This window comes from Dryobates pubescens, chromosome 5 (assembly GCF_014839835.1).
Source record: "Dryobates pubescens isolate bDryPub1 chromosome 5, bDryPub1.pri, whole genome shotgun sequence".
Classification (NCBI taxonomy): domain Eukaryota; kingdom Metazoa; phylum Chordata; class Aves; order Piciformes; family Picidae; genus Dryobates; species Dryobates pubescens.
Genome location: NC_071616.1, coordinates 36,611,612 through 36,637,511, shown reverse-complemented (window position 1 = coordinate 36,637,511; position 25,900 = coordinate 36,611,612). Strand labels below are relative to the sequence as shown.

The window sequence follows — 25,900 nt, the reverse complement described above, 5'->3', positions numbered from 1 at the left end:
GTTTAAACATTTATTTAAACAGGAACTCCAAACCACTACATCCTTTAACCTTTCAAAAAAAGACAACGACAAACTAGTTTTCAGCCAGAGTGTCAGAGTAAGGCATAAGTTGTGTTCCACTATAACAACTCAGCAGCAATACTAGCAGGAGACCCAACACATACAGAGCTAGCACTGCAAGAAGGGGAGAAGTAAGAAGGGTTTGAAACTGCTGAAAAGCACTTCTGCCCACTTGCCCTTCCATTTTCAGCCCAAGATGAAGGTGCTGGCTTTAAACTCCTTTTGCTTTTTGGTTGCATAGCTGGCTGGTGTGAAATCTGTGGTCTGTTAACCTGGATAGCGTGAATCCTCTAAGGCACACGTGAGATTGCGGAGCATCCTCTCTCAGGGACTCTAATCCTCCACTAGATCCAAAGGGAATCCAGTCTGTGCACCTAGCTTCCCAACTGCAGAGCACTGAGAAATGAGGATAGCAGAGCACTGCAGGAGAGTGACTCCCATCAGCTTGGTGCCTGCATGTTGGACACAGCTCAGGCTCAGCTCTTCACTCCTCAAAGGCACTTCTGCAATGTGACCAACTCAATCGTTTCCAACAGCAACAACAACCTTCAAGCCAGGACCCTAACCCAAGAACTGGCTCAAATACATATGGGGGTAAGGAGAGCAGAGTCACAAGGGCAACCAAGCAATGTGGCCACGTCAGGACACCTGATGCTCACCACATTCCAGGAGGGCTGTCCTCCTGCCCTTCCTTCAATAACAATGGGTGAGCACACCAGTACAATCCTTACCCTGGACACTGCACTGGAGAGACTGTGCTTGATTCAGCTCCAAGACACTAGCAATAGGCACCAAAGAAGTATTTAAGGAGAATAAGTTGCAAGCAGAATGGTTTGGTATCCACCTCTAGAGACAAAATGGGGCATACTGGCTCCCCTAAACAGTCTCTCAAAGGAAATCCAGGAGAGGTGATTGGATATCCAACTCCAACAAACCTAAGGCAATTCTAGTGACATGCCATTGAGGGGGATGGTTTAAGCCTACTGAAACCACAACCCCAGTCTCACAGCAAAGGTGAGGACTGAGGACTCCTTAGAGGCTTCATGTAAGGCAGAGGAGGCTAAGCTGCTCCCAGGGATCCTAGCAATCCCAAAAGCTTAGTTCAAAGTCGCTTTGCTAATAAATTTAAGGGGAATAAAATTAACCTCATTCTGTAACAGGAAATGAGGAAATTTCGAGCATCAGGCCATGCCTCTTCCCATCTCCAATTTTCTTGGGAAAGCCTCTCACTTCTAGAAAGAAGGTAAATTCCAGATAGAGACTTCTTATTCATAGTCATAGGGGAAGGCTGCATCCTGTGACCACAGCACTAATGACCTATTCTGGGTAGGAAAATGCATCCCAGCTTCATCAAAACACTGAGTGGAAAAACACTGATTATTCCCACACCCACACAGCGTGGGCATCAGGGGCTGAGCGGAACAGAAGCCAAGCAGGGAGCAGCTACAGGCTTGTGCCAGGAAGCTGGAAGCTCTGGCAAACAAGTTGAGCAGCTGGAGCAAGAAATGTGTGACTTAGTCTGAGGCCCAGATGCTTGTCATCTGGTAGGAAGTAGGTGTCTGAAACTGAGAACCAGAGATCCCATCTCAAACAGTCCCCACTACCACTGCTGGAAATGACACCTCATTCACTCATGTTGGTGCATTGCCTGAAAGTTGGAAAGCTCTAGGCACCCAGAATAAAGCCTATAAACTCTGTCTATACAGACCACTGGACACAGCCACAGGGCCAGAAGCTGTGCCCCAAGGCCAGGGACATGCTGTCTACCACTGTCTCCCTAACAGGAAGATCTCCACTGCCTCCAGAATGAGACACTATCTGCTCTCTCTGCCCCTGAGCAGAGGGGAGCAGCCTCACCTGCGGGGCCTTACCATGTGCTAGGGAGAGGATCCTAGTCCTTCAGCCCTCTGAAGTAAAGGTGGTGAGTCTTAAGGTTCAGCCAGCTTTAGTACAAAACACGTCTCCTCCTCTCATCCAGAGATGCAGTGATGAATACTGAGGTCCCAGAGGCAGCTCCTAAGAAGCAGTGAAACAATGAAAGGGCCACAAGCAGCTACTGGAGCCATCGCCCTAATGGGGCCATTCTGCCTCAGGTGCAGAACTGACAGATAAGGTACAAAGAGGAGCTGCTGCTGCTTCAACCACTGAGCTGGCCTAGAGCTCAGGGGCCCTTTCCCTCTCAAACTCACTCCTAGTTCATATCAAACGTCCATGGGTGCTGCTCCGGAGCCTCCGGCCTCGCTCCTTGTCTGCGAGTGCCCTGAAGCCAGGAAGCTGCTCTCTGCATTCGGTTAGTGTGCTGTGAAGTTAGATGGATCCCGGTGGGCTCAGGAGACTAGAGGCTGGAGCGGCACGAGTCCGTTCCCAGGAGACACCAGGAATCTGAATCCAAGTCGGGCTTCGGATCCACTTCCATCTCCTCTTTGGCTGTCTGCGTTCCTTTGGAATGAACCTGCCAAAACACACAGCAGTTATCCAAACAGCTCTAGGACTATCTGTGAAGAAATTAGGAATGGCACAGGAACATTTCCTATTCTCCAGTCATTTGAACTCTCTGCGACATCTGACTGCCTATTCCTTCTCATCAGGCAAAGTAACAGGGAATCCCAGGTCCCTCAAGACTGGGCTGTCCTCACAGGAAACTGTCGTCTTGGCTTCATTCCTGTTGCTGCTACCAGAGCCTGCATCAGCAGCTCAAAGGAGGAGACAGCCACCATGCTCAGTGCCCCCATTATGCTCTGAGAGAGACATCTATTAAGAGCTGCTTTCTTCTGCACAGCCTCCACAATCTACATGGGAGGCCAGATCAGTGTAGCGAGCCCTGAGCATGGATGCACACCCAGGTGACGAGTCCCCACCTGCTGCATTCCCTCTGTCCCGCTGCAGAATCGCTGGAGTTGGGCACTCAGACGAACGGTTTCCTGCTGCAGCCTCTTCTGATCCTCCAGACACTGTAAAACCAGGCCTCGGAGGTGTGTCACCTCCAGCTGGAGAGCACTGCACATGCAGCCTGCCACAGGAGATGCAGCCTTCCCTTCACTGCATGGCACAGCTGGACTCAGGCAAGCAGGCTGCAGAGACATGGAGAAAGCCAGGCCAGGCTTGAGTGCAAGGCCAGGAGTGCCAGAAGAAGAAACCAGAAAGGGGCACCTCATCTTGTTTCCCGATTTCCTAAACTTCTAGCAGCCAAGGTCAGCAAGCTACTAGTTGTTAATCTTCAGTACAAAGCCTTACACCCTTTTCTGGGAGAGCTATTCCTGTCCTCCTATCACCAAAATCCATTTAGTTTACTCCTCCTTCCCTAAACCTGGGATCTGTGCCTTCTCTTGGGACTGAAAACACTTGGAATAAGATTCTCACTGATTTCCTATTAGCTCATTTTCCTATGTCACAGCAATTCCTGCTTGCTAAATTTCTTCCTTCCACTAGGCTTCTGGCTCCTAGGCTTCTCTTTTCTAATTGCATTAACTCCCTTTTCCCATAGAACTGATCTCATTATTTTCAATGTCACCAGGCCTCAGCTTTGTGTTCTAAATTCCTGTGAATTGTTCTCTTTGCAGCATCATGTCTGATTATCAACAGCCCTCTTTTCCTCATGTAGATGAATGAGGCCAATCCAATACCCTCTTCTCAGCCCTCCCTGTAATTCAAACAATGCCATTTATGGTCCCCAAGAGCTTTTGGCCAAGCATCCATTTGGGTTACATTACCCAGGGCTCTGTTTTGGACTTGTTTAATGCAACAGGTTCCTCAGAGGCGACTTTGAGTCCTTGAAGTTTCTGGTAAGGAAGAGTCTCTTTTTCGGGCTCTGAAGATGCCATGCTCAGAGGAAAAGGGCTGTCAGGCATGGGGATGAATTCAGCATTCTCCAGCTCCTGGAAACACAAAAGCAGCACTGTCAGGCCTGCCTGCCTTCCGGCAGCTGCCTTCATCTCAATCAATGCACCAACACCCTCTTGTGGTAAAAAAGGCAGCGAGGCCTAAAGGGCTCCCAGCACAGCACCACAGCTATGAGAACAGAAATGTTCCAGCATCCCTTAAAGGTGAGAGAGGCCACTTGCCTTTTCCACAGCCCAGATCCCTGTATGAAGGCGTTTCTGAGACACCACCTACCTTCCGCAGCCAGCCAGGGCAGGAGCTGCTGTCAGCACTGTTGCCTCCCTTAGCCTCTGTGGTGCTGATCCAGCCTCCCAACTCACGATCTGCTTCCATGGTTCCCCGGAAGCCTCCACTGGGATTGGAGGTCTCCGCTTCCTGTTCATTATCCTCTTCCTCTCCTCCTCCAGTTGTGGAGCTCTGAGCCACTAGCAAACAAGAGCAAAAACTTTGTACTTCACCCACCTGTCCTATTCCTGTGGACAAACCACAGTGGGAGCAGAGAAGATACAGACATTTGGGCTGCATGGCCAGGGTGAGAGCACATGCTAGCAGCATCTACCTTGACACCTTATCTCCTAGCACGCCTTCCCAAAAGGGTTTGTGCAGCTTTATGGCTCCAGCCCTCCCACAGGTCCAAGAAACTGGACTCCATCTCTCCAGCTGCACCATAGCCTCTCCTTCCTTATCAGCTCCCTTCAGTGAATTCCTCTCAGCTTTTTCATGAGTTTCTCAACTATAAATGCATCATTGTATCCATGTTCCTGCCCTGTTTCAGGTCCCTCTTTCCCAGCTTTGGGCTCTCCCTTCCTATGCATGGCATCAACTGGATTTCATTCCTTGGAGCTCTTCTGTGAGACCTTTCAAAGTGAAACCATGCTGCAGGATCAAACTGCACCCACCACACTGTGGACTTAAACCACAGCTCCCCAGGGCAGGTTACTTACCAGTACCAATGGACAGGCCACTGCTGTTGGAACGGATTGTTTTAGAGTTCAATACCTTTTCTGCAAGAAGAGAAACACGCTTTCAGTCACAGAGCTGCATGGAAAGCAAAACAAATCCTACACCACCACACAACAAAGCCCATGTTGCAGGCCTAGAGCTCAGAGAATCCTGCTACATTCCCCCCAGCAGCCTGGCCTCTTCCCAGGCAGATTTATAGTCTAGGTCCTGGCAAGCAACACTTCACCATAACCAAGATCCCCAAATTTCACCCTAAACTTACCAACAATGATGATGGTGTGCCAGCCACGGCACGACAGGTCTGGCACATGATGCAATGACCCAAATATTGGCCGAGGCCACGAGGTACAAATATCTGAGCCGTGAGCTCTCTCCGTCGATGTCATGGCCAGACGCCCATTCCCACCGTTGCCCCAGGCAAAGATATGGTTGTCTGAGGAAAGAGAGATTCAGGAGCCTCAGTTTCTCAGCCTGTAATTGCTGTGAGGATCACACTCTCTCTGCTGTAACTGCTATCCCAAAGTATCTAATCTAACAAATCTCACAGGCAGCCATCAGGCTGGCACTCTGCAGCCCTACGGAGAGCAAACGCTCGGTGCTGCACTGGCACAACTACCAGACAACCTCAGCCTAAGAGGATTTCTTTAGTCCACTGCAGTGCTGCAAGTGCAGTGTAGGAAACGATCACTGGGAGCCAGTTAACCACCCTGCAGATCTGATTCCAAGAAACCCATCACAACTTCGCAAAGACCCACTCACCGTCAGTAGCAGCTATGGTGAATTCATCTCCACATGAAACCCTGATCACCTGCTTACCCCCCAAGGGGCCTCCCAGCAGGTTAATTCCCAGGTGCTTCTTATAGTCCCCAACACCAAGCTGTCCGCACTTGTTGGAGCCGAAGGTCAGCAGGCGGCCTCGCTCTGAGAGGGGGAATGAGGAGACAGTCACAGCGAGGGCCCAGCTGTGGAAGCAGCCATGCATGCAGAGAACTAGCAGCAACAGCCCATGACCAGAAAGGACTCTGCTGAGAAGCCAGCCAGGTTGGGAGGGGACAGTACCAGTCAAGAGGAACGGCTTTAGCCTGGAAACACCTCCCCAGTTCCTTCTCCCATTGCTCCCCTTTTTTGATGCTGGGGGATGGGACTCCCTCAGAGCCCTGTGAATGGTGTCAGCTGGGCAAAGCTTAACTCAGTCAAACAATTCCTCTGCTATCCCAGACTATGATTCTTTCCTAAATGTCTTTTTTCCCTTTAAAAACAAAAAATAATGAGGAAAGCTGACCCAGAAGACGATGAGTGTCAGCTGACCAGGAAGCAATACTGCTGAAGAACAGAGATCCGGGGTTCTCGGAGCAGGCATGAGCTCTGCTACCAAGGGCACAGCCCTCAATGTCAAGGGCCAGGCCAAAAGGGCAAAGGTAACATAAAATAACCCAGCAACCAGTATTTACTTCTTAACACACAGCACTCACCATCAATGGAAGCTGTGTGTGTCTTCCCTGGAGAAATGGTGCGGATCTTGTAGAAGGACAGTTGCTTGGCCAAAGTAAGGGAAGTGGCGTATGGCACCTCACAGTACGTCTGAGAAAAGACATGGGTAAGCACAGAGTGGAAAGACACACATTCATCAGCAAATACCCACTCAAGCAGGTCTTGGCAGGCCACAACATTAACCCAGAAAGTCACAGAATCACAGAAACATTCAGGCTGGAAAAGACCCTCAGGATCACCAAGTCCAACTGATAACCCTACTCTAGGTTCTCCCCTAAACCATATCCCTAAGCACCACATCCAAACCACCTTTAAACATATCCAGGGTTGGTGACTCAACCACTTCCCTGGGCAGCACATTCCAATGCCTGACCACTCTTTCTGTGAAAAATCTTTTCCTAATGTCCCAGCAGGGGTATGTCACAGAACTGCCTGAACCCGTGTCACTGGCTGAGTCACCCTGGAGCAGCTCGCTATCTGCTTTGCTACTTCAGGTCTGACATAAGCCCACAGCACAGACAGGAAACTGAGGAACAAACTGCCTCTTCCCTTAATCCTAGTACCCATTGTCTTGGATTGGAACTAACAATCTGGCAGAAAGCTAATGAACACTTTGTCACTGTCACATGACCTTCATTTCCCCATAGGCTACCGACCGCAGGGAGCTGGAGCCAGGGACCTAAATGCACTTACATCGTGGTTGATTATCCCTGAGGTGCACTGATTCAGGCCCAGCTTGTTGAACTCGTTGAGTCCACATGCCAAAACTTTGCCTGTCTGGGTGAGCAGGAAAGTTCCATCACAGCCACAGTAAACAGACACAATGGTTAAGGTCTTTGGAACATCCACCTATATGGAATAAATCACAGAATTACTGAGGCTGGGAAAGATCTCGGAGATCGTCAAGTCCAGCCTATGACCTGACACCACAACATCAGCTAAACCATGCCACCAAGTGCCACATCCAATCTTTTCTTAAAGACATGCAGGGATAATGACTCCATTCCTGTGCCTAATCAGCCTTTCTGTGAGGAAGTGCTTCCTAATATCTAACCTAGACCTCCCCTGGTGCAGCTTCATACCATGCCCTCTTGTCCTGTCACAAGCTGCCTGGGAGAAGAGCCTGAACCTCATCTGACTACAACCTCCTTTTAGGAAGTTGTAGAGAGCGATAAGGTCCCCTCCAAGTGTCCTCTTCTCCAGGCTGAACCACCCCAGCTCCCTCAGCCTTTCCCTCCAGCCCCTCACCAGTCTCATTGCTCTCCTCTGGACCTGCTCTAGCACCTCAATATCCTTCCTTAAGTGAGGGGCCCAGAACTGCACACTCACCAGTGCCAAGTACAGAGACAGAATTACATCCCTAGTCCTGCTGGCCACACTATTGCTGACAGAGGCCAAGATGCCTTTGGCCTTCTGTGCCACCTGAGCACACTGCCGGCTCATGTTCAGCCAGCTGAGAACCAGCACTTCCAGGTCCCTCTCAGCCAGGCCACTCTCCAGCCACTCATTCCCCAGTCTGTACCACTGCATGGCATTATTGTGGCCCAGGAAAATCAACATCCCAACATCTATTATGCAGAAGTTGGCACATGGAAAACATCTGGGTTAGAGCAGCAATTCAGCCAGTTGGGGCACTGACAACAGCCAGTGCAGCTGTTTTGAATGAAGGCTTGAGAATATCATAAAGTCTGCAGCACACTGAACCTGCAGTCATAAGGCAGAAATTGAAGGCATTCTAGACCTTGTCAGCAGACAGCAGTGAGCCGGCACAGGAACCAGAAATATGGTGCATAGGCAATACTTGCCAGCTGGAGTCTACAAGCACCAGACTCAGCCAGCTGAGCAGGGCTGGTTCTAGGCTGTGTGGGTGTGATACTGTGGGTTCACAGATATTTGGCTTCCAGGTACATCTTCCTTGTTTGTAACCCCCAATGGGTTAGATTGTCTCAATTACACCTAGCACTGTACCTCAAGAGTTGTTCTACCTTCAATTCGTCTTTAACTCATTATATCAAATTGAAAGACTCCCAGCCCTTTGCTCTGCTCTGAGTTTCCTCTACAGACCTGAAGTAAGCAATTTGCTATTTCCTACTATGTTTTCTACAACATTAAGTTGGGCATTTCCAGTTCCAGCATGGAGATCAGACCAATGGAACTGTAAGCCATGATGCTGGCTGGTTTAGAACTGGCACATTCCTTTGCCATCACACTCTAAGGACATATGAACTCTAAGGACATATGAAACAAAACAAAGCAAGGAAGCTAAATCCCTTGCAAACTCTGTATGATACCTCAGAAAATCCACCTGAGCCTCAGACAGTTAATATTTCCAAACAGCAGCTGATTTGGATTTATGCCAGTGCAGATCTTGAGAAGCAGTTACAGCCCTACCTTCTGAGGGGTATAGTGATCTTCTTCAGAATCCAAGCCCAAGCGCCCTGCATGGGTGAACACACTGCAGTTAGAAATGGCCTCATGAGGTGCCCATCCCTAAGCAATGCTACTGCCTCTCCATAGTCCCAAAGGAATCCCCCTGCACAACCAGAAACCTGCTCCCCTATGTGTATCACTCCCCACCAGTCCTCAATCCGATTCCACTCACAGAACAACTGCCCTACCCCCAGGGAAGTGAAGCAGCACCCTAGAGCTCCCCAGAGTAGTCTCCAGGGCTCAGCCCATGGTTCCTCATTCTTACAAGAAAAGAAAGCCTCAACAAATGATGTTCTTTGCCCCCAGGACAACTCTCATGCAGGCCCTGCATTACACACCTGCACCAAGCCACTTTCTGGAGCAGGCATGTCCCTTTAGGTTCCAGATTTTACCTACCATACTCTCCACAGCCCCATGTGTAAACTTCTCTGTTCCTGGTCAGCACTGCCACATGGTTGTCTCCACATGACACCTGCTCCACAGGGTTGGTAAGGAAGAAATCCAGCTGCAGAGGCTCAAGTACTTCAGAGCCATAAGCCTTGTCAACACCAATGCATCCATAATAGTCCGAGCCAAAGGCATACACCTGGCCCTCATCTGAAGGACACAAGGGAAGCTTGGTCAGCACACAGAGCTGTGTATTAACCTCTTAGGACATGGCCAGAGCAATTTCTTCTCTGTAACCATGGTTCTCTTTAGTGCAGACAGCTCATCAGGATATGAAGTCCTTTCTTGTTCACATTAAGACAGATGATCTTATACCACAACCTGCAGCTATTTCAGGCCATCAATGTCAAAAAGTCTTGGGTTGAACCTGCTACTTTCTTCAACAGAAACACACAAATTAATCCTCTGGCTCCCCATGTCACCTCTCCAGTACTCTGAGCATCTGAGATTTTCTCTGTCAAACCTCTGATTTTCCAGTACTGGCAAACTAAGCTGGAAACTACCTTGTCAAGAATTGTTTTCATGGGTAAAGCATGATTAAAATTCTTAGCAAACCCCTACTCCATACCTTGCTCTGTACAACGACATTGATCTATCTCCACTATCACACTTACTGTCCTCAAAACTGAGGGGCTCTTTCCTTTGTGCACAAAGCTGTTCTGCAAATCTTATTTTGAAAGCAAACATTTCCATGTGTTTGGAGGTGCTCTCTGCTCTCACCTGTAATGCACACTGTGAAGTCATCTCCACAGGACACCTGGCGAATGGCTTTTCCCTGAAGCTTCTCAACATGCTTTGGCTGCCGGTAGGAGGCTCTGTCTCCATGTCCCAGCTGCCCGTGCAGCTTGGTACCCCCCTGCATGTTCTGCAAGACAGAAGCACCTGGTAAGGTTACATATCCACAACTGCAGAGATGGCACCAATAAGTACAACACTTCAAATGAACAGCAGAAGACAGCAAAGAACGAGAGAAAGGGAAGAGACTGCTGCCTGCTACGTGGCACAACAGCAGGCAACGTTCTAAATGGCAGCACAGACGTTCAGGCAGCTATGCACAAACAAGGAGTGATCCAGACTCAGGCCACCAGCTGGTGAGGAATCCCTGCTCCTTTCTCATCTGCCTGGCTCCAGGACCTGCTCCCCGCTGCAGGACTCAAATTCATCCTTCAGCTTCCTGACCTACTTTTCTACATTATACTGGCCACAAAGTAACCCACGGCACGAAACGAACGCCACTGAAGTGGCCAGACCTGTCAACTCTACAGGAAAACCAAAACAACTCTGAGTAGTGTTGGAGCTAAAATTAAAATATTAATAGCCAGATGAAAGTTTTCAGTGGCTGCTCTTGCAGGAACATCCAGAAAATGACTTCAAGTTGCTCTCCTCCCATTTGGATCTCTTTCTTCTCTCACCCACTACCAGTATTTTCTCATCTGTTCTAACAGATCCTGTACCATCAATACAAAGGCCTGGGGAAGCCTGGAGATGCAGAATACCTCCATGTCACTAACTACCTAAGTCTGAGAAGACTGGATTCAAATGTTTTGAATGTATTACACACCATCTTTTTTAAACTGACCTTTAAAGTACCAGAGAATTTCCACTCGTCATAAGAAGCAGAGTTGTTTAGTGTAAGACACCTCTGCCTTCACCCACGAGCTGCCTTAGTGATGACACCTGTATTACAGTGATGTTACTCATCCCACCCATTCTAATCTTGGGGAACCTTCTTCAAGAACACATAAATCAAACAGAGCATTACAAAGCCTCCAGTGCATCTGCAGTAGTCAAGAAGGGGAGATAAAGATGTTTGACTCAGTGTCTGGGCCTACAAGTCCACCACCCACAATCCTCAAGAGCACAGCAAGTCTCCAATACACTTCCCATCACGATGGAAAGCCTCTCCCAAACACAGGCTTGCCTGGGAAGAACTGGGTCAGTCCCAAAGCAGATGGCCTCACAGTGTCCACTGCAACCAGATCTGTCCTTTTCCAAGCCGCTTGTCCATCTGATTCTAAGCTTGTAAGTGGTGAGCAATCTGGATTCTCCCACCCACAGCCCCTTCCTGCAGTTTCTCTCACTTACCACCCAGGTGTAGAGCTCCTTCTCCACTGTCACCACAGCAAAGTGAGTGTTACCAGCACACACCTGGCGTGCACTGCAGCCACTTTTGATGGCATCCAGCTTCTGGGGGGTGGACTTGCCACCCCCCCAGACATACACCTCACTAGTGCGTGAAGTCACCACTGCAATGGGAGCCTCATTCATGGTACTTGACCTGCACAAGACCCCCCCAAAACACACATGCTTTTAATAACGAGTTTGTGTTCACTGTTACCACTCAATTCCCTCCTACACTTAGCAGTTTCTCCTTCACAACCACTCAGAGGGGGATTGGCCTAGATGACCTCTCCAGAGGTCCCCTCTAACCTTCACCTATGCTTCTTTGTTGAGGGGCTGCGAGGTCTCAGCTGCTATAGAGAGACTCAGGGCAAACCTGTCTCAGAGTAGCAGAGAAAGGAGCCTCCAGGAAGCACTGGGAGAAGCTTACAACCCAATTTTAAAAGACCAGGGCTTTCACTGAATGGCCATGGAGCTGAAAAGTTAAACCCTTACAAATGGTCATGAAATCTTGCTCAAAATACAGAAGCATCCAAAAGCTTCTAACTTTCCTCTTTGAACTACAAGCTTCTGAAGGCAAAAAAAATCTAACTCCTCGATGCAGGTAAGAATCAATTGACAAGCAGACTGCAAAATGGAAGTTATAATCAAAGCAAACAGTTTGTGAGCAAGCCATGAAGCAAACAACTTCATATGAAGTGCTCAGACACTACTTCCAAGTTTATGAGGGGAAAAAAGAGAAATCTGACAAATCAACAAAAAAACATCTCTGTATAGAATGTCACAGAAGCTATCTGCTTCATGGAGCAACCCTACTTACAGGCTTGCTGCAGACTGTGGAGAACCTCTGCATATAACTAGTTTCATGAAAGATATTTATATTCACTTATTATTCAACATTCAGACAGTCATATTCCTCCTGTTTCAAGGGAATCTATGTGGAAAGAGGGATCTACCTTACATGCTCAGATATGCAGGCTGTAAAGTAGGACAGATTAGAGATGTGTGGAACCTGCTAGGAAAGGCTCCAGCCATACATAAAAATAGGATATTAAAGGCAGAGTAAAACATGGGACAATAGCCACGTAACAACTATGTCTTTTTCCTGTCATTTAGGGATCTTCTAAACTGCACTATTCCATTAGAGTTGTCACAGGCTAACACTCTCAGCAAAGTTCCTTTCTGGACAGCTTTTCTCTCCAGACTTCCTTTCAAACACATGCCCAAACAATTACCTTGGTCGCTTATTTGGCCCATTAAGCAGTGTAACTTTCTCTTCCATCTCCCTGTGAAAGGAGAAAAAGCATTTTAGGAAACAGTAACATTGCCCAGAGCAATTTACTGACAAGCTGCACACACAGACTGCTTTCCTTTCCACCCAAATGCTGCTCCCTCTTGGAGGAAACGTGGCAGCTGCTTACCAGCTCACAGCAATATGCAGTAAGTAGGGCAGAAGTAATGTACTGTGTAGCTCCAGAAGAGCTGAGGACAGCCAAACCACACATATACTAGTATGTGGCCAACCAATAACCATGTGGCACAAGAACAACCTTAAATGGTTAAATATTATTGGGACTTGGGCTTTTACCAGTGCATACAGCAAGACAAAGCTCCAATTTTGCTGAACACCAAGTAGAAGACTCTTGGTATAAACAACTAAGCCTATTGTTCCCAAAGCAACCAATGTGAGATCCAAAGAGTCCAGAACTATGGTCTACCTTTCATAAAAAGGTAGCACATGCAGGCTGATGGTCAAAGTAAGCTAAAATGGGTCACTATGAATGCAACTCTCTCCAGAAGAGGGAGGCAAGAAAGAGAGAAAGCAAGAGCCTCTACATTGCATGATGTATATATTTCAATACACTGTTTCAATTAACTATAGGAGAACCTCTATGACCAAGAGGTTCACAAGAGATTTGAAGAGCAGGCACCAGCATTCCTCAAAGGAGCCTCAAAATGAAATGCCTCAAAGTTCTCAATGCAACAGCTGCAGAGACCTACTTCACCATACCCATGCACTATCAGAAGACAAGACAGCAAGAATGCACTTTTCTCCTAGAAAGGATGAAGTGTACTCCAACAACTGCCTCACACCAAGCCAAATTGAGGACTTTGCTACAAAATCACAAAACACCTCAGCTGGCACAAACTCTCTTGTTCTCTCAGATACCTGTCCAGGTTTCAGGCAAGACCGTATGATTACCTCCTGCGTTTGCTGAGCAGCGGATGTTCAAGCAGCTCATCTGCAGTGGGTCTCTTCTCTGGATCCTGAAAGAAGCCAAGTCATTCTCTGGGAAATGCTCACACCTACAACCACATCCTGAGCCAAAAAACCTAGTTCAAGCCTGCATGGACCTCCTTCCCAGACTCCCTTCTGAAGGAAAATTAATTTAAACATTGGGAACGAGCAGGGATAAGTGCCAGGAACTGCAGAAGGTGCTTCCACACTCTGAAGGTATCAATACTATGTTTGCTTCCAAGAAATTAATTCCCTACAGAAAGCCAAAACCTTAAGAGACTATACTGAAACAACACTCCCACCTCTACAGCACTGTATTAGAAAATAATTGCTTCTGCCAGCCCATTAAATGATTGCCATCAGAGAAAAGCCAGCAGCCCTCCAGAGCCTGCAGGACTGAGTATGTAGAGGTAATGATTTCAGAGGACTAGAGGAAGGCCAGCCTTAGTAATGCCTCAGGCTTCACAAATTCCTCTGCATCAGCAGCCCTCATGTTGCAACAGGCAGGTTATCCCCTTCACTCCTGAATTCTGTGGCTTAGGCAGATGGGAATGGGTGTCTGAAAATGTAGAAGTACTTCTCCAACCTGATCAAGGCAGGAATTCACCATCTGGATCAGTTCCCGGGAGTAGACAGTGGAATCAACCTCCATGGCACGATTTCCCTGTACAATCTTCACACAAAGGTTCAGGGGATTCTAAGCAGAAACCAGAAACCAGCTGTAAAGGAACTGAATTGGACAATGTGTCCAGTGGAGAGAGATGCTACAGGTCACCCTTATTTTCTGCTTCCTTCTCTGACCAGGACACATCCTTCTTCTTCCCTGTCTAGCAGATTCTCCAGAAACCTAATAATAATTTCTGCAGAAACAGTACCTCTGATAGCTAGGACTTAGTGACAACACCCAGCTTTTCACCAGCTTCCCTAACAGTGCAGGAAGGACATGTTTTTCTGTGCATGCAATCACCTGTGCAACATACTGCCACTGAAACACTGCACAGCAGCCAAACTACTGGGGGCTCAGGAGCCATGGTAAGAGGAAATCAGGAGAGGATGGAATGCTCACATTGGTTCTTGGAGGGTTACAAAATCTTGCACCATGGCAGCTGGCAGCTTTTACCAGGTTGTGCTATGGAATGGGAAATGACAGGTAACAGCCAGCAATGCCTCCCTTTCACCCTTCCCATGCCAACTTCACCACACTTCTCTTGCACCCAAACTTTGATAAAGTGCAACAGGATTAGATCCATGAAATCCAAAGGCTAGAAGTTTTGCCTACAAAATGCTGCACAGAAAATTCACAGCTAGTAATGCTGGGGGAAAAAAAAGGTGAAAAGACTAGAGTGACAAACTTCCCTCCTGCAGAGAAAAGGGTGTTTCATTCACAGCTATGATACCAACTAGCACATGTATGTGGTAAATCCAGGGCTGCAGACAAGGGTGGGTTTGGTAGAAGGCAGAGAGGCATCTGAAATGCAGGGTAGGGGAAATCACATGGACATTCTCTCAGCACTCTCAGGCCACTGTTTCCTTAACCAGTAGATTTAAACAACAATGAAAGAGATAAGAGTTAAGAAAGCCATTAGACAAGGGTGAATCTTATGGTGAAAAAGTTACTCAGTCCATCCTGGTTTGCAGACTTACAGTAGCATCAAAGGTCCTCTTCAGAGTAAGCAGCTCAAAGATGACACAGCCCACAGCCCAAATATCTGATTTGAAGTTGTATTTCACACCCTGGCAGAGTTCTGGGGACATGTAATATGGAGTTCCCACCAGCTATGAAAAAAGAACATTTGAAAATCAGAAATGATTAAGCAGCCTTCAATTCAGGAACTCTGCAGCCATCATGTTTACACAAGCCCATGAGCATCAGAGCCAGACACAGCTCTGACACAGCACTGAAGCGACACAGATGACACACCCCACCGACATGCTGGCAGGATGGGATAGGAACAACAGGCACTCTTCATCCACAAGCCTGTGCTTCAGTTTCTTACAAGATGCTAGATGCTTCTCTTGCTCAGATCCTGATGTGGTACATACCTCTCAATACAGGAGTTGTCATGACAACACAGCAAGGACTTGTCCCTCTCTTAAATATCATACTCTGAGACGTAATAGGGGGCTTAAGTACCGAGCAGGCATATGGAAACCCTCACAAGAAACTGAAAGAACAGGGATCTAGCAAAGCTTCCAAACACAGATGCCAGCCCATAGCTATGGAGCCACTCTGTCTGATCACAAGGTACTGCCAGGATAAAGGCTACTTTGTCTCAAATAGAAGAGGGGTTCCTTTGGGGTCAAGTAAGTAGAAAGCTTGCTTGAGTGTCATCTGAAAGGCTTTCACTTCGGAAGCTAGTTTCAGGAAATAAACATCCCCCACCACACACACAAAAAAACCCCCATCCCCAAAGCCAGCACTTCAATATAGAAGCCCTCCTAGGTGCAACAGAAACTGTGCCAAACAAGACATAAACATTCTACAAATTCATAACTTGGCTGCTACAATTACAAATACTGTCAATAACATCCTCTGCACTCCTTTCACCAAAAAAGGCTTCCAGACTGGTCACTAGGTCACAAACTGAATAGAAGGGGTTTTGCTTCAGCCCAGCTTAGTGAGAGCTTTATGCAGCAGCCTACTTACTGTGTAACTGCACAATAGCACTCATGTTCTGGAAGGAGGCTGGCAAGTATTTAACTACACATCCTAACAGAACACCAACAGCTTGCATTAAATCTAATAACACAGCCTGGTAAGGGGAAGTACAAATTGGCTTGCATCCCAAACTATAATAAATGCTTTTAGGAGAAGGAGCTTGAGACAATGTCTTCCTTTCCAGAGAAACTGACAGAGCTGGGAAAGCCAAGCTGAGCCTTTCAGATGTCTGCAATACAGTTTGCCCTGTGTCGTAACTCTGGCTGCAAAAATGCCTTCTGGAAAGGTCTGGAACAAAGTCAAGCCTGACAGTCTTCTGGTAAAATTAATCTCTCCTATAAAATCCCTCTCTGAGAGCATGACAAATAAACCATACACCTAATTACCATAAGAAGCACAATTGCATTTCTTGCTTCTCTGTAATTCATTTCAGAGCCTGAGTATGAAATAAATAGGAGACACATCTATGGCACAGTGCAATGTCAGACAAGTACACACAAACTCCCTTAGATCCAGCTGAGGCAAATGCTCCTGTTAAGCCAGCAGCATGACCACATTAATTTCCTAAAATGGGCCTAACTACCCTAGGGGGAGAACACTCCACTGATGTGAAAACACTGCTGTCTATGGACCTTCAGACAGCACCCCCTTCAAATTACACAGATGCCATGCCTACGTACCAGGGTAAGTACAGCAGTGCTCTCTAGCACAGCTACACTGGCTTTGGCACAATTCCATGCCCACACTTGCACCTATCTTTAGTCTACTGCTGCTCTGCAGAGACAGAGCTCTTAAAGGTAACCTGGGAGCGCAGATAACTGCAGGCTGCAACAGAACAGCAAATGTGCCAGGGTTAGTGACATAACATTGAGGGAAACAGAGCTATGAGGGAAAGGAAAACCACAGAAAACAAGCAGCAAGAACATACAGCATCCCTGGCCTTCTGCAAGGCATGCAGAGGTGAAAGGAAAACACACCTCAGTCTGTGCACAAAGGCAGCGGATACTTACAGTCTCAGCCATAGAGTACTCAGAGTTCAGCTTCTTTGCCAACCCATAGTCTCCCAACTTAATCAGGTTTGCCTTGGTTAGAAAGATATTTAATGTCTTTATATCTCTGAAAGAAGAAAAACAAATGCAAATACTCCAATGTATTTTTGGATTTCACACACTACACTACACTACCTCCCCCTCAAAATGCTTTTACTCTGCCAGTACTTGTCTCTCACACACACAAAGAGAGCTCTCCAAAGGCAATTTACCTCAAGTACTGGAGTAGTGACTGCAGTTATCCATATTTTATCACATCCTCACATAAACACAACACAGTCTAAAAAAACTCATGCTCCAGACACCTATGTAAAGGCCACAGATCAAAGATAGTTCTTTCTCCCTCTTGGTCTCTTCTCATATGAAAGTCATTGAGCAGGTCTCAGTGTTCCTGGTTTTATAAACAGACCCAAGGCAGGAGTCGCTGAGCTCCCTAAAAGCATAAATGTATGCATGAATATGTACATATGGGAATACACACACAGAGAAGGTGTGAAAGAGATGCCACTCCAGAAACCGAGCACAACATCCCTCTGCCTCACACCTCAGAACCAGCTCTTCCTAACAGCAATGTGCTGTGCTCAGAAGGTAAAGGCTGATGGCCACAAAAATGCGGCATTCCGAAACTCATTGAAAACACTTCCTCCCAGACAGAGTCATTTAAATGCCAGTTCACAGATCAACAGGAGAGGCTGCAAACACAGAGAGGAAGTCCCCACGGTATGATATGCTTCCCATGGCCATAACACCCTTCATAACCTCGTAGCACCCCCTTTTCCTAACGTACCATCAACAACTTCCCAGCTGTAGATCAGGGCAACATCAAGTAAAGCAGCACTTTGCATTCATCCACTTGGGGCATCGCAAAGTCCTGGGTCACTCTGACAATGTCTGCAGCAGAAGGAAATCACTGCAAACATTTAAATAACTGTTCAATTCGTTATCAGGGAAGGATCTGGGGCCACACATGTTCCTCAACTGTGAGCCCTGCCGTGGAAATGGGCAACAGAGGTGGTAAGCAGGAAACCCCACTGCGAAGCAGGACAGACATGACATCTACTTTAGGTCAAAAACTTAGGCACTGCTTTGTTGAGAATAGGGTACCAACCCTTCATTAGCAAGGCTTCCCAAAGAGCAAAGATTTAGAAAGGCAGAGACCAGGATGCTCTCTGATAGAAAACATCCTCACATAGCTATGCTCATTAGTTAGAGAAGAATGCTGTGCAGCACAAGATCCAACCATGCTGGAAACAGCTGTCTACATGTGCGGTCCTCTTCAGAACAGCATGACTGTCCTGAGGCACATGTAAGCCATGAAATTTACCTCTCCCAGATAGAAAAGGGCAACAGAAAGAGATAATTAGCAACATACCCAGATCTCTGAGTCAGTGTCAAAATCACCATTACCGGCTAACAAGCTGTATTACTTCCTTAAATAACAGACTGAAGAAATGAGATTGAGCCAAATGCAGGACAAATCTTTGCACAGCAATGCACCAACACAAACTCTTCATCACTGCTAGCCTCCAGGAATTACAGAAAGATGTGCATGTTGATTGGAAGATGTTAGGAGCAGTCAGGAAGTACCTTTGGCCTGTGGCAACTGCTCTTCCTACCCACTTCAGCAAAGGTTATTTCTTTGCTATGGCAATCAAGGGCCAATTTACTTACTTCCTACATGGATTAACTCTTTGTTCACAAAGCTGCAGCATCAAACCCAGCAATTTCATTTTCACAGACACAATTTATTGCACATTCATCACAAGATGGTTCCTAGCCCAACAAAAATTCTTTATGGAAATGATATTTAACATGTAGGCAGTTCAGCTGTGCTTTGGAGAGAAGCTCAGTGCTTGCTTTAAACAAAGGCTACTCAAAGCAGCTCTGCACTCACTTCCATGAAGTGCACCAATTACTTCAGCTTCATTGCATGCCACACTTACCTGTGAAGAATTCCTGCTCGATGAATGCAGCTCACAGCTGATGCAATTTGAAAGAGATACCAAACCACCATCTGCAAAGGTAGGAATAGAAGTTTTGTGAGGCTTCAAAAAAGCACAACCATCTGGGATATGAACTGTGACCATTTAATACTCACAATGAGCCAGAAGGCTTTAGAAGTCATTATAAGCTAAATAAGTGTAATCATTAACCACATCAGCGAAAGAGGGAAGCAGACAGCAGAAAGTAACTTCAAAAAAAACAACACCCAAACAGAAAATAAAAAGGAATAAGAAAAAAAAAATCTCTGGTGAGACAGATCTGTGGTTACTCAGAGAAGAACCTACAAAATAATTAAGATGAGAGAGATCTGAGTACCAACCAGGAAGAAACAGAGAAAGAGGTTTTCAAGTTAGAAGTTAGCCAAGGTACTAAGGTGGCCAAAGAGTTCCCAATAAGTGCTTGCAACAAGAGACAGAGGATGTCAGTCCCCAAATATACACAGGAAGTCCCCTCCAGCACTACAGAAGAAAATGTGTAAGTACTCAGATGACCATTAGGCCAGCCCCACTGCTCCCTCAAACCAGTCCAAATTACCTCTTCTTCAAACAACTTGTCTTTTTGCCGCAGAATCTTATCGTAGAGGTTCCCTCCTGCAATTTTAAGTGAGCAAGAAAAACAGAGAGTTTTTAGTTATCTTAGTTAATGGCAGCAGTTACTCTGCTCAGATACTCCTGGGAATATTCAAACCCCCTAAGAGATCTGATGAATCACTACAGCTCTTCCCTCAGCACTCTTCACTTAAATTGGTCAGGCACCCACAAAACTAAGTTCTCTCTCCACTGAAGAACTTCCCTGGCATATCTGAGCTGAAGCAGAGATGATTCTTTTTTAACACCACCATTTAATGAAGTGAATTAGTAAGAAGACAGGTTAGCCCTCCCTGCTTTTTAACCTGCAAGTGCTTCTTGAGGTATGCAACCATTTATAACCTGCACTCCAAATCACGTGAGGTTGTCCTGCTCTGCATTATATAGAAATAAATACATGACAAAAAGAAAAAGTAAGCAATTACAAGTTCACAGCAGTCTCTGAAAGCATGGTTACCCACAAGCCTTTCCCCACTTACAGCCCAGCCCTGACCTGCCCCTCTCCTTCATCTGTCCTGCCAAACACACTGATGCAGAATGCACAAAGCACTGACAACAGCAGCAGCAGCAACAAAGCCTGCGATCAGCAGGCTCTTTAGGGAACCTCGAAATTTCAAGACAGCAGACTGAAAATCAAGGAAAGCTAAAAGAAGTGATGCTGAAGGCTACATCTGACTCCCTGTCAGATTAGCGTCACACCACTACACCTCTGACCATGTCCTGTCGCTATTCCGTTTCCCCATTATCACATACAATGTCCTGAGAGCAATGAAACACCAAGCTCTTTCCCCTTCCCACAGGTATGGTGCAAGGCAGCTTTGTGCTGGGTGGTTTCCAAGGGCCTGTTGAATTGCTGATGTTCCAAGCAGGCTGCAATGGCTCCTTTGTCTCCTTGAGGGACTCACTTCAGATGTCTGTGTCAGGCAGATTTTTCTGGTATTCTAATTAAGATACCCTTTGCTTAACTTCTTCTCACTCAGCCTCTCAGTATTTCTTTTTTCTGACTTGCAGGTACATTTGTAAATGATCTCCAAATCACTCCTCACATTCACCATTTAACCAAAGTATCCACTTCTGCCTCCCTCCTAAAGGTATAAATTATGCAGGCTTTTAGTGAATTCTGTTCCTCGTCTCTGATACTTTGCCATCTTTTTTGCAGCCTTTCTGAACCGAAGAGCAGCGTGACAGACAAAATCCTGCACCAGGAGACCAGGTAGTTCTTAACTGATAAGCAACATTTCTAGGCACAAACACTAAAGAGTTTCTTCCTTGTTTCACCTGATCACATCTAACCTTCTGACACTCTATTTTATTTTCCACAAATGTATTGTATAGGGTATTTCTTCCCAAATCGATTTCAGATGCATTCATTGATGTTATCCCCGTGATAAATCCAAGGCTTATGGTACCATGGTAAACATACAGAACTACAGGCAAACAAATCAGTCACTCAGCATCCTCCCCTGTAAGATGGGAACAGTATCTGCTGAAATCTGAAAGCTCTTCCTCGATCTCCAGAAGAGATGTGCCCATGAAACACTAAAAACTGTGTATTCTGAGAAGTGTCTGATAGCAACTAGTGCAGTCTTACTTTAAAAACTACTCACAAATTATCTTGGACTTGTGCACTGTAAAGAAAGTCAGAGAAAAAACACTATTAACACATTGGCAAAACCAACATCCCTCAGTCTAAAGGAGACTCCCTCATTCCCATGTCTCTAGTCCTGTACCACTCAAGACATACTCAGGCAGGGCAGGCTGTATACTCATCTCTTGGTTACTGTCCCTAAATAAAACAGTTTAAAACCATTAACAAACACATACAGATATCAGTACTACAGCTTCTCTCTATGTCCTCCACTGAATTTATAATGGCCCCAAGCACATAAGCTTTTCAGGCAGCTAAATAACTCACACAGAACGCTTCTAAAAGAAGCATCAAGGAGCTGACATTCCCCTGCTCTGCCACTGGACTCCATCCTGCATAAGAATGAAAAGCAGAGAAGCAGACCCAGCTTTGGCCAACCTGCCAAGCAGGGCATCTGACACCCTTCAAAAATACTTTGCACAACTCTGTTGCCCTTTCCAACCTATCCCAGTGAAAACAGTCTAAGATGATAACAGCATGATAGCCTTTCCCATAAAAAAAAAACCCTTTCTGCTGATGACTCAAGGCTTAATGCAACCCCCAAAGACACACAGCACACCTAGCCAGAGGTGCTGTCCAACTCACCCAAAGAGGAACCACGTTGCAGTTCAAGGTAAGCATCCTGTTCCAGCAGTATTAGCGGTATATGACCTCCCCTTCCAGCTGTCTTTGAGCAGCTGCAACTCAGATCCTCATACCAAATCCTTCTACCGCTCTCTCCATCCCAGCTGAGACTGTTTCCCCTGCAAACTCCAAACAATACCATCTCATCTGCTCTTGGGTGGAATTCTGAACTTTTCTCCATCACCAAAAGTGTGATAGCAAAAGGCAGAAAAAATTCCTACTTGCAGTGTGCCAGCTGATTTTTGATTTATAACTACCAAATGGAAGGGTCTTTAAGTGATGCTACTGAAGAACAGCCCCATTCTGTACTGGCAGAAAGGTCCAAACAGCCTCACCTGTTTGATTGGTTGGTATTGTCCCTGTTCTCAAAGAACACAGCAAGGCACATTAGAAGCATGCATTACAATAATCCAGTTTTACAATAGAATAGAATTAACCAGGTTGGAAAAGACCTTTGAGATCATCAAGTCCAACCTATCATCCAACACTATCTGATCAACTAAACCATGGCACCAAGCACCCCATCCAGTCTCTTCCTAAACACCTCCAGGGACATCGACCCCACCACCTCCCTGGGCAGCCCATTCCAATGCCCAATCACTCTTTCTATGAAGAAATTCTTCCTAACACCCAGCCTAAACCTCCCCTGGTGCAGCTTGAGACTGTGTCCTCTTGTTCTGGTGCTGGTTGCCTGGGAGAAGAGACCAACCCCCACCTGGCTACAACCTCCCTTCAGGTCGTTGTACAGAGCAATAAGGTCTCCCCTGAGCCTCCTCTTCTCCAGGCTAAGCAACCCCAGCCTCTCCTCACAGGCCTTGTGCTTCAAACCCCTCCCCAGCTTTGTTGCCCTTCTCTGGACACGTTCCAGCAACTCAACATCTTTCCTAAACTGAGGGGCCCAGAACTGGACACAGTACTCAAGGTGTGGCCTAACCAGTGCTGAGTACAGGGGCAGAATGACTTCCCTGCTCCTGATGGCCACACTGTTCCTGATACAGGCCAGGATGCCATTGGCCTTCTTGGCCACCTGGGCACACCGATGAGTCATGTACTATTGACCAGTACCCCCAGGTCTCTTTCTGCCTAGCTCTCCAGCCACTCTGACCCCAGTGACCCACTGAACCAGATACTCAGAAGACTCAAAACAAAAAAGAAATTCATTTACTGCCTGAACTGACTGCTGGGCTTTTTCCTTTGGCACCTGAGGCACAAACCCATCAGAAAGGATTCTCAGTCTTTTCTTCAGGAGCTATGCAGCAACATTGACCTCCACTCCTCTGCTTCCCAGAGGTCACCCCAGGAATACCCCTTGCAAGTTCTGCAGGACAGTGACTCGGCAAGCTGGCAGGCACTCGTTTGTAAGTGGGAGTAGGGACCTCACCATTACAGTACTCCAGCTCAATCAGCAGCGTGGTGTTATCCATGAAGTGGTTGTAGTAGGCGATGATGTTCTCGTGCTGCAGCAGGGCAAGGATAACGATTTCGTTCAAAGCATCACGACGCTCCTTTTCTGACAGCCGAGTCAGGTCCACCTCCTTCCACACCACAAGTGAGTCATCCTGAAACAGAAACAGAACACCTTTTAATTAAAACCACGTGGCTACAAAGACAACAGCACATGCCTTTATAGCAGCAAACTAACGTTTCAGGAAAGGTATAAAGACTTTCCCGCCACTTACAGATTTCAAAGATTCTTCACAGCATTACGTTTTGAGGCTTTCTGTTTGTCACTAGGAACAGGGATGGCCTGAAGCCATCTTTCTAGATGGCCAAGCACATCAGAAAAATCCACCAAAACCCTCACAACCTCAAAACTGTACTACATGCTTTCCAGGGAAAAACAGAGTTTGCTTTGTTTCAACAAAGACTAAACATACTCCAGTTCAATGAAGGGTGAATAGTGCACTTCCAATCCCATAACTGTAGGGTATTGTAGAAGAACATAAGCCATGACAAACATCCAGATATGCATAAATAGAAAAATCAAAGGAAGGGAGAAAAGATTTAGTTTGCCCTTGTTAAGCCCAGCCATGCTGGCAGACACAAAGTGACCTGTTAAGTGAACAGTCATCACGCTTCCAGCTGCTCAGGCCATGATGCCTCAGGGCGGCCTTCCCCCAGATAGGGGGCAGCCCTGAGGAAAAGGACTTGGGGGTGCTGGTAGACAAAAAGCTGGACATGAGCAGACAGTGTGCACTTGCAGCCCAGAAGGCCAATCACATCCTGGGCTGCATCAAAAGAAGCACTGCCAGCAGATCCAGAGGAGTGATTCTACCACTTTACTAAGACCGCACCTGGAGTACTGCATCCAGCTCTGGAGTCCTCAACAGAGGAAGGACATGGATCTGATGGAGCAGATTAGGGGTTGGAGCACCTCTCCTATGAGGACAGGCTGAGGGAGCTGGGCTTAGTTCAGTCTGGATATGGCTCTGGGGAAACCTAATCACCACCTTCCAGCACCTGAAGAGAGCCTGCAAGAAGGCTGGAGAGGGACTTTTTACAGCGGCCAGCAATGATAGGACAAGGGGCAATGGTTTTACATTAGAGTAGATTTAGATTGGATATTAGGAAAAAGTCCTTCACAATAAGCACCTGGAACAGATTGCCCAGAGAGGTGGTTGAGGCCCCATCTCTGGAGATACTCAACAGGGCTCTGGGCAATTTGATCTAGATGAGGATGTCCCTGCTCACTACAGGGGGGTTGGACTAGGCAACCTTCATAGGTCCCTTCCAACCTGGGTGATTCTATGATTACGCTGAAATGCTTCGACGCGAGAGAGTTACCTGTATGAGATGTCCCCATGTCCTCTGTGACTGGAATAAAACATAGAAAAATGAGGAACCTATTAGCATCAGAAGACTCTCCACCTCCCTATACAACTTTTGGGGACCAAGAGATCGGTGATGCTCAAATGTGCTGAAGCCCAAACCCCGCGCCCCTCCGCACCGCGGGCTGAGGTCATGGCTTCACAGCCCGGCTGTTCTTCGAAGCGCCGGCGGCTGTCACCCCCGGCAGCGAGCCCCTCTGCGGCTCTCAGGGCGCTGGGGCCTCCAGGCACCCAGCCTCTGGAAATGGCCCCGCTCGTCCTGACAGCGGCCCCTGAGCAGGACCCTCCTCCTCGGGGAGAGGAGGAGAAGGAGAGGGGCCTCTCTCCCGCAGCCCGGCGGGACAACCTACCTCGGTGCGGCGGTAGAGGGTGGCCTCGCCGAAGGCGCCGCGGCCCAGAGTGCGGATGGGGATGTAGTGCAGCTCCTCCTGCTCGCCAGGCAGGCTGCCGCTGCCGCGGGAGCCGCCTCGGCCCGAGGACTCGCTGCCGAAGTCGGAGCTGATGGAGTCGCAGTGCCGCTCGTACTCGCCCAGCGACATGGCGGCGGCGCGGCCCCGCTGCGGCCCGGCTCTCCCTCAGCAACGCCCCGCAAGCCCGACAGGCTCCATGTTGGCTGCCGACGACGACCCGGAATCGCTTCCCGCCGCCGCGACCTCCGCGTTCCCGCCTCCCGCTACGGCCCGGCCCCGCCTGCCGCCCCGCCACAGCCCCGGCCCCGCCGCCCAAGGCGGGTTCCGGGCGCGCTGAAGGCCCGGCTGTCAGCGCTGTAACCTGTGTCGTGCCCCTGTCCGCGGCTGGCCGGAGATCACCGACACGGGGAAGGCAGCGCGGAGCGCCGGAGCCATCTTCAGCCAGCCATCGCCCTGCGCAT

At 47.6% G+C, this 25,900-nt stretch overlaps 1 protein-coding gene across 2 annotated transcripts; it reads right to left on the bottom strand.

Annotated features, from left to right (window-relative positions):
* Positions 1-1,084: 1,084 nt before the first annotated feature.
* On the bottom strand, positions 1,085-25,644 carry NEK9 (NIMA related kinase 9). 2 transcript variants are annotated; one of them, XM_054162020.1, is made up of 23 exons: positions 25,380-25,644; positions 24,986-25,015; positions 23,583-23,760; positions 19,877-19,932; positions 19,282-19,352; positions 17,300-17,405; positions 15,275-15,406; positions 14,217-14,327; positions 13,595-13,659; positions 12,627-12,677; positions 11,356-11,548; positions 9,991-10,135; positions 9,220-9,420; positions 8,785-8,831; positions 7,087-7,242; positions 6,375-6,483; positions 5,662-5,823; positions 5,165-5,335; positions 4,884-4,943; positions 4,174-4,364; positions 3,771-3,935; positions 2,919-3,131; positions 1,085-2,512 (listed from the first exon to the last, which is right to left on the bottom strand). In XM_054162020.1, the coding sequence occupies exons 1-23, from the start codon at positions 25,566-25,568 to the stop codon at positions 2,396-2,398; spliced, it is 2,919 nt and encodes a 972-aa protein (XP_054017995.1). In that variant the 5' UTR covers positions 25,569-25,644; the 3' UTR covers positions 1,085-2,395. The 2 variants fall into 2 exon arrangements, with proteins under 2 accessions (XP_054017995.1, XP_054017996.1); XM_054162021.1 differs by lacking the exon at positions 24,986-25,015.
* Between the last annotated feature and the right edge of the window lie 256 nt (positions 25,645-25,900).